General features: G+C 36.0%; 1 protein-coding gene across 1 annotated transcript in view; it reads right to left on the bottom strand.

The window, feature by feature from the left end:
* Window positions 1-6725: 6725 nt before the first annotated feature.
* LOC107981956 (larval cuticle protein 16/17-like) overlaps window positions 6726-12725 on the bottom strand; it is a 42372-nt gene continuing 36372 nt past the window's right edge. The window contains exon 4 of the mRNA XM_031923338.2: window positions 6726-7214. Coding sequence (XP_031779198.1) covers window positions 6861-7214 — 354 coding nt within the window. The 3' untranslated portion in view covers window positions 6726-6860. The remainder of the gene's footprint in view (window positions 7215-12725) is intronic.

The following is a 12725-nucleotide window of genomic DNA, read 5'->3' as shown; positions in this document are numbered from 1 at the left end:
GACACCGCCCTTGAATAATTTATACACCTAGACACCAAAAACCACGAAGCGCACCACCTAGACCTCGCCATCGACCACCCTGTACCTCTAGACACCTTTCTCGAATGATTTTTACACCTAGACACGAAAAACCACGGAGTGCCCCACTTAGACGTCGTCATTGGTCACCCTGTACACCTAGACACCGCCCTCGAATGATGTATTTACCTAGACATAAAAAATCACAGAGTGCACCACCTAGACCTCAAAAACATAACCTTAAATTCGAGCAGAGAATGTAAACACATTTACTCTGCGGGAAAGCGATACCCAACTGTATTACACATAATAGCTTAATGTGGGAAAGCGATACCCAACTGTATTACACATAATAGCTTAATGTGGGAAAGCGATACCCAACTGTATTACACATAACAGCTTGTGCAGCCAACTTCACGCTCCTACCACTGTTCAGCTAGAAAGCCAACTTCACGGTCCTACCACACTGGAGAAAAATGTAGAGAAACTGTTCCGAGCATTCGCGATATATACACTCGTTTATTATTAAAAAAAACGGCTTATTTATAAAAATTTTCGTTTGAAATCATATTTCAGCTTAGAAAAGATACTAATAAGCCAAAAAAATCACGAATAGTAACGATAAGCATTTTTTTCTGTTTCATGAAAAATTCGAACATCAATATAGAAGTAAATAGTTTTACGAGCACCTCGGCTACGTCTGCTTCTTAAACTCGCCTTTGTGGCGCTATCGCGCCACTTGATATTATTCTATGAAAGCTTATCTGTGTTTATTAATGCGCTGTTATTGTTTACTCTTTCTTTTATCTGTACCTTCGGGTAATTAGCTTAGCGAGTAACATTTCCTGCATCGTGTTTAAACTTCAGACTTTATAACAACTTTAGACACGCTTTGCGCGCATAGCATGATCAGCCAAAGCAGCAGGTCAAACAAGACATTTTTCGTATTGGTGGCACAGCACTACATCTGGAATTGGCACAAATATTCTTATAAAAGAATCGAAAAAGCGCATTATATATGCGCCTGTATTTCCACCTGTTGCAGGAGCCCTATACTCTCTAACTGTGCCACGGAAAGGAATATTGTAAATTTGGATTACCAACTTTTTGTATCCTCTGGCAAATCCAAAATTTCCTGTAGGCCTCGAGCTTAAAATCTCAACTGGAACATTTAAATAAAATCTGATACAGTGAATTGATTCTAAATAATTTAAAAAACATGCGTACAAAAACTAAGATATCTAGCTGCAATACAATGCAAAAGGCATGATAGACATAGCATACTGACAGTTCAAGGCGCCGTTACCATGGCGGGTAAACAGTAACTGTATCGGGTTGCTGTTCGCTTGCAGTTCGGGTGCTGTCTAATTTACGCGATTATAGCTATTTCATGCAGAAAATGATTCTTACGGGATAATATCGATGCTATTTAAACGCTAATGATGATAAGTAAATAGGTTAAAATAGCAGTATTAAAAAAAAGCATCTATTTACAATATAGCTGGTGGGTACGTATTGTATATAACCAAAAAATGATTAAATTTACAGATGGCGCTAGACTGTAGTAAGAGCGTCGTCGATTTAATTCAAGCGCACATGAAAGCATAAAGTTTTAAAATATTAATAATTAAGTTGCTCAAACTCTTTCAAAAATAAATTATTTGCGTAAAATAATCAATAGAAAAAAAGTTACATGATAGTTATGTTAAAATTAATCAAAAATTGATAAAAAAATCAGTAATATGCTTATAAAACTTTTTCTATGAAATTTAAACCAAATCCCCTCATTCATACCATAACTAATGTACTTTTAAACAATATCCTAGAGTTTGAGCTCATTTGCGCCATTCGTTCCTTGGGAATCTTACGGTAAGTGAATTATGGACTCCCTACTATACGTAGGTATTATAGAGGTATATAGAAGGTCTAAAACCATAAAAATAAAGGTAATTATGTCTAAGAATAGTAATAAAAATTTGGTTTATTTATATAAATATTTATACATTTTTAATGAAAAATTTTGATTTTAATTTCAAAGGTGGTGTGCCCCCTTAAGGGGATGTGGGAGCTAAAAAACACAGTTTTTCTGGTCCATGAAACTTTTTAAATAAAGCGTGCAATGAAAAAGTAAGACCAGAGCGCAATAGTGTTTTATTAAAAGAATCATTTTCTAGGAAGAAATTGTCAGTTGGACTTTTAGTTTTTTAACAAGTTTTGAAATACGAATGGGTGTTTACACGATCTTAGCGCAATCTCAGCGCTAACCTTAAAACTAAGAAGTACCAATAAACTTTTTATTATTTTAATTATTATCAATGTAAATAGCACAGCGCCATTCTATGAAGTTTAATTAATCATTCTACCGAAAGAAAAAGTTAATTAGACTTTTAGTTTTTTTTTTAATTTTAAATATATTTTCTGTTTCATAATTTATTTTGTGTATTTATAAAGATTATTAGGAATCCGGATGCTTTTAATTTTATATTTTACAGCACAAAAATCATTTGCATCATTATAAATCCACATCAGCACAATAGATTTCCTCCGCCTAATATTAGAGTTCACCAGCCGAACAGATTTAGTCAGTCTAACACATTTACTTAGCCTTTAACCAGATTTCTTCAGCCTAATTCTCAGTCGCTCATACGTCCTCAGCTTGGTGATTGCTTATAAAATGCTATTCATTTATACATTGTTTCGTGTACTCAATTTTTGTGTCTATGTACTTAATTTTTATCTATATATACCTTACAGTGGACCCTAATTATCTAAATAAATCGACAAATGGCAATGATCCTCCAACAAAATGTATTGCAATAAACTATATTGACGATATATACGGTTCTTATTTCATTCCTGATTTTTACAATAATGTGACGCTGAGAACCTGTCAACTGACGCTTATCCTTATATTCAAGAACATATCTGTAGTAATTAAAGTATAGATTATTCTGCAAATGAGGCTGTAGGTGAAGATGTACAGTATACAGAGCTTCAGTCTAGATCTTCTAAGCACATTCAATCAGAAAAACTAAAAAATTCTGAAAATGTAAAAAGGATAAAAATTGTTAATACTCCAGCAGAAATATTACAGTCAGTAAAAGATGTCCATATGATGTACCTCAGCCCACCCCTCCTTACTAAACCCCTCTTTATATGGGCGTAAAGTGGTATTGGTGGACTTTGTGTTACGATAATTGCATATGTCATGTACTATATGCCAATAAGATCTGCTAGTAGAGCCAAGAAGGCTGACGTGTAATCACACATTTTGCAAAGTGTGCATCAACACATGGATATTTCACAGCAAGCATTGCCTGATATGCCAAGTAGCTATTGACTCTGGAGACATACTGTGTTCAACACGCCTGAGCAGGAATGGCCATGAAATACCTTAGTTCCCTCGAACAGCGACGACGAGTAGTAATTTAAGCACTTTGAACGGTAGATAAGGATCACAGTTCATACTATCGACCAAGATTATAGATCAGAGAGCAAATAAATCTGTGCAGCAGAGCTTGTTTTACATCCACGACTGCCCCTCCCTTCAATGCTTTATACTTGTACGCCATTTACCTACGCTTAGGTAGAATATCACATAGTTGCTTCTAGCGCCACATGGTCGGTAACTTTCCGATGCCGGCAAGCCTGACCCACCTAACTTGAGTCACCAATTTTAATCCATCTTTCTATGATTTTAGCATTATACTTTTTTTTGTGAAAGTACAAATTTTGGCAGACTCTCTTTCAATCATTTTTTGATACGCCTTGGCATAAACCTCAATTTACCCTTCAGTCAAGTCACGCTCATGCAAAAATTCACTTGCTGAATCTCAGTTTTTGCACGTTGTTTCATAAAATATCGAAGAATATGAATTCATTACATGCTATTATATCGACTTAATTAACGTCGAAGAAGGTGTCAACAATCGATGTCGAAACCAATACGGGCATAGAAATTGACCTCTTGACACAAGACGAGGACGCAGAGAATGACCAACAAATCTCAACGCAAAGAGATTCTATAAGTGTAAAGGGTTATCATGGTATTCCGCAGATGATTGACGTTCTAGCCGTTATGCTGCTCAGTTTGAGCGTCGAACATAAACTGTGTGATGCTCTGTCCCTCGACAAACAACGTATAATACTGCTTTTTACCATTCTTGGCTCGGAAGTTTCAAGCAGCGTCATCTCCTGCTGAGACATTTGCAGTATCTCACCGAAAAGCTTTCAAAGAAAGCTCAGTACGAGCTTATTTTGCCACAACACAAGCTCGCACTTCCTCAATTAGAGGAAAAATCAATGGTTCCTGCACGGGGAATGAGGTTTCACGGGTGATACTTCAACCCAATACGATGATCGGCAGTTTGATTGTTTCGTCAGTTAGAAATGCATTGTTCGCTGCTGCTAATCCAACTTTCTTGAGCAAATTAACAAGATTCCTAGCAAATCACGTCAACGTATTCCCGTTGGCTTTGTTAAAGCACGGTAAAAACGTGCAGTCGTGCGTGTGGCAGAGGGTTATATCGTCTGTGGCAACAAAGTTGTCACAGCCTACGAAGTTAAATAGAGGAATATTCAAGAGGATGCGATATCTTAAGCAATACAAAATTCCTCACAAACTGCGAATGGAGCAGGTACACGGAAAAAAATGGTTAGTTGTGGTAACCAAGTGATAATTGGTTATGAGAACTAGGTGCTTGGTTAATTTTACCAAGCCAATTTTTTTACAATGAAAAAGTCAACTTTATAGGTTACTAACCAATTTACTTGGCAAGGACAACAATTTTTCTGGTACATCACTGTTTTCATAGTGGGTCAACCAACATTTTTGTTGTAATTACCAAGATATTAGTTAAAATCCGAATTGCAGCTTATATTTTGAAAAATTTTCTTATTTACATACTGGATCGCTAGCGCGATGACAGAGTCTCCGCCTTTAGACTTGAAGGATCCGAGTTCGATCCCCAGTGAGGGAAAAATTTTTTTCAGATATATTAATTGTATTATAAAATTGTAAACATGTAAATTAAATGTAAAAAATAATAGCACACTTGTATACGGGCCTATAAAATAAATCTGCATGTATAAATAAATAATAATAATTAATAATAAATAAATAAACAATAAATAATAAATACAAAAAAGTAAAAAAATCAGAAAAAATTTTTTTCTTCATCCTTCTGGAAACAAACTTGACTACTTTTTTAGTAATCAGAACTAAATTATTTCTTGAACCAACAATTATCTTGGTTGTACTGACAAATTGATTATCATTGTCGATATATTTTGTTTGTATTACAAACCAATATATTGATTAAGATAATCAAGATTAAATAGTGTTTGTCGCCTCGCAACTACACAAAATATAGTTGGTTGTGGTTACAAATTTTTCTTAACTAAATCCACTTGGTTAATGATACCAACAAAATAGTTGGTGCGTATTTTCCCAGGCAATTTGGTTATCCCAACCAAGTACTTGGTTATCACAACTAACCATTTTTTTCCGTGTAAGGAAAAAAGGTGTACAGAATTATTTTTAGCTATTTTCTTTTTGTATTTGCAAAAAAATATATTATATTTATCTGATATAAATTACTTTTATTAATGTATGTATGTCTATAAAAATGATTGATAAATGCATCTACATGTATGATTGCGAGTGTGCTTGTAGCTGCCATGGTAATTGTTCTTCAGAAGAAAGCATCACCATGCCAGTCTTTAGCCCGGATAAATGCAGATGAAAGCTTATTAGAATCTATTTTTCGGAAATTTATGGATAATATTTTCAACATAGTTTGACATCGAGGTACCTCTCGTCGTCCTCTATCTCGTAGGCCCAAAAAATTAAAAAAAAATAGTAAATAGTGCATAACGACTATGGTAGATCAAAGTTCGGATGATGTTTTACAAAAACCTGTAAAAACGCAGCCGGATTTATCAAATATATGATTTTTTTAATGCAGAGTAAGCTTACGAGGCGCTGTGTTATGATAATTTAAGCATTGTTTGAGTTACGTAGAAAGCTTTAAAAGTGCACGTTTTTAAAAAGATCGCAGAAATCGATAGTTTTTCTTACAATATTCAATGTGTAATTCACCATTCGTTTGACATATTCAGGGGAAAGTGGAGGAGTGACTCATGTATCCATGAGACGAAAAACGATGCAGTTTATGCGCTAAGCAGAGGTCCCAATGGAAGTGGGAGATAGTGTTAATTCTGGAAAATTATATAAAGGTTGATCTGAAAGAGTAATAACTAGGGTATTTTTCAATGGTGACGGTCTGGCGAATTATCAATGTGGTCATTAAAATACCTACGAGAAAATTAGTTAAATTCGTGGAGGTACAAATACAGAAGAGTTTGTAAGGGGTGAGAATGTTTCCGACATGCAGGAGCGGATATAAGTGAGAACAAAGATCAGCGGATAAATATTCTAATACGGCCCCAGACACAGATAGTTTTGACGATGAAGAAAGAAAGCGACGCAAAAGGGTATAAACTGCTTTGTTTTGATAATTGATATTCGTTATGGGCACTGCGCATTTTACAATATTTATTCTACATACTACATAATAATATGTACATTAAAATTATGTTTCATTTAAATTCGCAACAGAATGATTACCATGTCTTTTTTAGAGAAGGATTTATCACTTACCCCTGTTATGCAGAGACGGGAAAAGATCAGATACTGATTTACCGAATAAAGACAGTTTATATACAGTTCATCTAATAAATAAACGTTATATTTCAAATACAGAAATCATAACAGATACACGTACAACAACACACAAACATAAAAATCACAGCAATTTATAATAGTCACATAATCTAAACATTTAACCATAGATATCAATGGGTACTGGGAATTTAGCGATATATCCCCTATCGTCTGCGGTGTAAGTGACTTTATACAGTTGGTTAGTTTCAGGGTCAATAAAGCTGTATTCTCCAGACACCCGTTGAGAAGGAGCAAAATTTCCCTCGTTATCTTGAATTTCTACAACTTCGGCAGTTTCATGACGCGTCTGACCATCGTCCGTCTGGTACGAGTATCGGTAACCACCGGTGTCGATGTTGTTATGATGCGCTTCTTTGACGACAGCCGCAGTTTTAGGAGCTACTCGACTTAGTAACGTGGTGGTCCGAGGTGCAGCGACGGCGACTGCTGCAAAGGCGGCGAGAACTACGATCTGAAATTCGTCATTCGATTAAGGTACAGTATTAAAAAAATTATTTGGTATGGGACAAAACTATATCGGAGCAATTTTCAGTTTTTCTGAAAATCGTATAAGGGCCTTATATTTAATTAATTTGACGATTAGCAGGATTGTTTAAAAACAATCAATCAAAATATAATGATTTATTTATAAAATTGAATTTAAAAATTAATTTTTAAGAATCGTCGACTACTTTCAATACCACGAATCAAAAAATTATTGAAAAAATTGGAAAAAATCGCAATGTAAAAAGTTGCTAAAATATCAATGTAAAAAGTTGTTAAAAAACAGTAACCCATAGTTTTTGTAAATAATTTTTAGCATAAATATCGGCATTTACTTCTGGATCCGATAACGGAATTCATGAGATGCAGGCGCGTAATGATATGTACAGAATTATCTTTCAGGCTTGTCCTGTTTCATGTTCAGTTGTGAATACGTAAGCGAATTCATTTCGTTTTCTTGTCTGCCCAAAATTAAAATAATACTTTGAAAGATTATGCAATCATTGAATGATAATTAATAAGTTTGACTAGTCAGTTCAGTAGCCCATAGCTCATTACTACTTTCAAAAATGAATCCTGCATAAATGTGAACAAACTAAAACAATAACTGCGTATAGTATAGGTTTATACGCATGTATCACGGATAAAAAACCGCTGCCAATTCTTTGGCACGTAGCTTCCTCTAAGTTCATAGCCCCAACTAGCTAAATCCAAAATAACATTTCATTCGTTACGAATAAAATGTTATTTACTTATAATGTTATTTACTGTATTTTTACATATTATTAGATAATAGTATGAAAGGTAACTGTCAACTAAAATAGGGAAGGCTTTTTAGGAATCTGTGTCTCCCACTGACACTTTGCCTATTTAATGCATCAGCACACCACACTCCACCACTTACTTTGACACCTTAGCCATATTTCATCTTGTATATTTTATCGGGGTTTTTGGAAACTAAATCTCACAAGATTAAAGCGACAAAGCGAAGATTCCAACCACGCACTACCAAGCAATCGCGCCGACTAGCTGTTAGACCGGCGCTATTCTCGAGATAGATATTATGATTTTTTATTGTCATAAATTTTCTTAAAACGTTTGATAGTTTAGTTTTGGAGATATTAAATTGTTTTAAAAAATCACCTTTTTTATCATAACAATTAAACGGAATGGTCAATCTCGAAAATCTTTGCTCTTTCAAAAAGACACTATTGCTAAATTTATTGTATGAATCGTACCATTAAAAAAAAGCAAATATGTTTTTTCAAAAATCGAAAAATGGCCATAAAATGGTATTAATAATAAAAAATGTTCCTGATTTCAGAATCAGAAAATGAATGTGCATGTCAAATTTCTTTACGATCAGTCGCGTACTTCCAGAATTATGACGGTATACATACTTACTCACACAGCCATCCGCATAGACATTTACTAAAAACCCATGATTCGAACTTCAATCACCTCCAAATACGTTTCTATGAAATTTTAGTAAAACTGACAATTTTATCATCACAAAGCTTCCTCTAGGAGAAAGCAAAAAAAACAGTTATAGTAGTAGGTGCGCATGCGGAATCAACCGAAGTTATAGGACCAAGCAAGAGTAGCGCCTTAAAACAAAACGGTTTCGGACTGATCTCTCTTCTACGGCATACACTTTCTGGATTTCTAATTGCTTACTAACAATACCACTAACGCTTATACCACATGTATACCTATACCAAAATTGCCTTGTTAATGATTAATTTTATGTATGTTAAGGTGTAAACGATTTCGTGCGCATGTGCCATTAGTAATAGACAGGTAATAAATGACCTTCTTCTATGTGTTCTGTCTTCTATCTGTTTCTCTCAGGGAGTCACATTTGAGGCTGGCTCCACCACTCTATCTGGATCATCTCTATGTTTTTTCTTTTTTTTTTTTTTTTGCAGCGCCCTGAAAATCTACATAAACATCTGCTAATTCTGCTGTGACAAGACCTTGCGTTATGCGGCACTTAATCCACATACTTTTAATAAAAAGTAGTGAGCTTTTGATCATGTTTATCTCATCAGAGGAATTTTATATCACTCACAATTAATAAAAGTTTATTACTCACTATTATGATAAACATTTTTATTTTTAAAACACTGTTGCGAGTTTTAATCAAACAAATTTAATTTTAATGTACGTAATATGTACACGTCGATCGCTATGGAACAATATCAATCATCAAAATAAAGCAGTTGGCCTCGTCTTCACCACCTAAACTCCCCGTGTTTGTGGCAGGTGAAAATAGGTGGCTCACAGGCACTTTTCTATTTTCCTCATAAGGATATGCGAGCTAAATCTAGATATAGTGATGGTAAAATGGTTAAATTTGTTTTGTTTGGCCTGCTTTAATCTGTTCTAATCTGCAACTGTTAGCAGGGATCATGATTCAATGCAACACAATCCCGAAATTGAAAACAATACAAAACCAAATGCGATTGTTTCTATTAATTCTTTATCATTTAAACTTTCGAGTTTCAGTATTGAATTTTAAATGTTTGCTCTATATAAACCGAATATAATATGCATTTCTAATTTGAATTAAAAAATCGCGTTTAATATTCATGTTTCTAAATCACTACAGCGACCAAACATGACATTAACGGGATTTGCAACACATGGCCATCACTTTTCGAAGAGAGGATTATTTAGTATTCCACCTTTTTAATTTCGCTAGGTTGAAACAATAATCTCGAAAAAATTGATTTCTGTTGTTTTTATTGAGCAGCTTAATTTAAGGTATTACAAAAGGTGGGCCATAAATAAGAGTCATGTTTAAAATATGACAATACATTTATTAAAAAGATAAGAATTATTTAATATGGGCATTTTCGACTTTTGGAACTGTAGCTACAAATCCGTTGTGATCAGCAACGTAGGTGACTTTGTACACTTTGTTGGTTTTCGGATGAATGAAAGTGTAATGTCCTGAGATACGGTTAATAGGGACCAGCTTTCCATCTTCATTTGTGACTTCAGTGGGTTCGGCAATTTCGTGACGCGACTGACCATCATCCTGCTCGTAAGAGTATTGGTAACCACCAACGACGCCTATGTTATTATGATGCGTCCGTTGTAGTAGAACTACAGGTTTTGGAGTTTCTTTACGTGGCGACGTAGTGGTTGGTGGAGCGGCGATGGCGGCAGCCACCAGGGCAGCGAGAACTATGATCTAAAATACGTAATTTGATTGAGTTATACAATATATCAACGGTATATTTCATGTATTTTCAAGGCTAAACATGTACTATGTTCCCTGGTAGAAATTTAACAATCACTGGGCACTACTAGCCAGTAACTGCTCTATTTCATCAGGACTTGCCAGTGACTGCTCAAGACTGCTCAAAATTTCTACAAGGGCTGTGCTAAAAACGAATAAAAGTAGAATAACTTTGTCAAAAAGTTCTTACCATCTTCATGGTGAGAATCTGTTTGAACTTAGAAGTTCTGAAGCTGAAGGACGATGAGAACTGAGTGATGAGTTGCTGCAGTTCCCCACGTTTTATAGTCGATCTGCGTCTACAGCTAAAAGAATGTAATCATCGGCCCCTACCAGCTTTACAACTTTCACCAAATAACTTCTGATAAAGAGTCTTGATGACATTGAAAAAAATGTTCATGAATTGTAGATGCATCCTGATAAATGCGATCTTACAAGGTCACCTTCCTCTATTTTCGATTATGCAATCCGAGGTTCGTTCGTGCATTCTACAGTATTCGTTAATATTCCCTGGATAAAGTACATACTTTTTTACATCGGTTTTTCACGTGGAATTACATGTATAAATATGAGAAGAGATAATTACTTTCCTCCCATATTAATCTGATTTAAGTAATTTTTAATAAGATACCGTTGGCGATATTCCGCTTAAGAGTCACTTCACTGCGAACATTAATTTCGCATTATTGAATTATTTAAAATCCTGTTTTCGAGTCAACGTAAATCGCTCCTAATTTCCGCAAAAATTCATCTCAGCGCCACCGTGTCGACTAGACTACGATCGAGGCGGTACACGCATAATTGGACCACTTAAAAATCGCTCACACCTGCAATTTTGTGACTTTCATCTAAATGCGCTGCACTTCGGCATCACCAGAAGCGCACGGCTAACGAGGCATCCGGTTTCAGCTGTTCTGCCTCAAGATTTTATAATGGACTATTTATTTGCATAATTTTCCTCTCGCGTTTCGCGGGCCACTTTTTTTTCGTACTAGGAATGAAGAGATTACGCCACACGAGCATTCGCGTTTCATTAAAACGGCAGATGGAGAAATTATACCAGCAGAATTGCGGAAAGATATTGTCGCGATGCGCTTGCTGCGTGTGCCTGTGTGGTTCGATTAATATGATTTTAACGATCGTGTAAGGATCTCCTTGAGCGAAGATTCCATTGGCAATAATTACATTTGAAAGTCAAAAAAGTGAGCGTGCCAAAGATGCTAAGAATTCATCGCGTGCAGATTAACAAATATTTATCTACGCATACATGACCGTAATTCATTATCAAATCACATATCTAAGTAAAATTCTGTATTCCAAAGGTACACACCCAACTCTACTATAAATCTCCGAACTCACCCCATAAACAGATGACGCAAGCAAAACGAACGACACGGCATTGTGCATTGCAGTCGAATGTCTAGAGCACACTGACCTTGACAGTGTGCATACACCAATAACATATATATACACACCGACGCGAGACGTCGCGTCGTCGGGGGCGGCACCGCTCTCTTGTGCAAAACGACGGTAGCGACGCCGGCAGCCTCCTCTCTTGCGGCCAGACGAGCGCAATAAATAAGGGCCTTCCGTCTTCCAGCGATTTTGACAGCGTGCCCCCGCGCGTATGTGTACCTTTTTTACGCAGTCCCGGTTCGGGTTAAATGCCTTCTATACTCCCACCCACTGCTGCTGCTTGCTTTATACACGCTTTTTTGCGCGGATGAAGCTCGAGCTTTGTTTCTGGAGAAGAGTCTACATTCTGGAGCTCGTTGCCCTCTTCTTAAGCAAAAGAGACGATATAAAAGTTAGTTATTTCTGAACAATCAAATAAATAAACATACCTGAAATCTTAAAGTATTCCTCATCTCCTTATTACATTTAATGATTCCTGTTCGTATGTCGTTTTTGCTTTTCTTTTGCACTAACATCGCTCAAACTTGGCGTAAGCTTATATTGTTCTCCGTTGCTCATCCGACTTTGATGCTTTTTTAGCTAAAGTTTAGCGTCGCGACGCCGTGGGCAGACAGTCCTTTATACCTTAAGCTTGCGACTAAAATGTTTAGTCTGGCACTGCGTGAAATTTCGAGTCCGCGATGACACTAGTGCGTAAAAGTGCTTCTTCATCGCTCAGACGCAAGCCTTTGTTGTCTCGAGGTCTTTATTAATTTTTTTGCGCGGGAGTCGCTTTGAGGGAGTAGATGCGGGTACGCTGTTTTGGTTGAACACGAT

This window comes from Nasonia vitripennis, chromosome 1 (genome assembly GCF_009193385.2).
Source record: "Nasonia vitripennis strain AsymCx chromosome 1, Nvit_psr_1.1, whole genome shotgun sequence".
Taxonomy (NCBI): Eukaryota; Metazoa; Arthropoda; class Insecta; order Hymenoptera; family Pteromalidae; genus Nasonia; species Nasonia vitripennis.
Note: the sequence above shows the minus strand (reverse complement) of the source record. Positions and strands in the feature narration are given on the sequence as shown.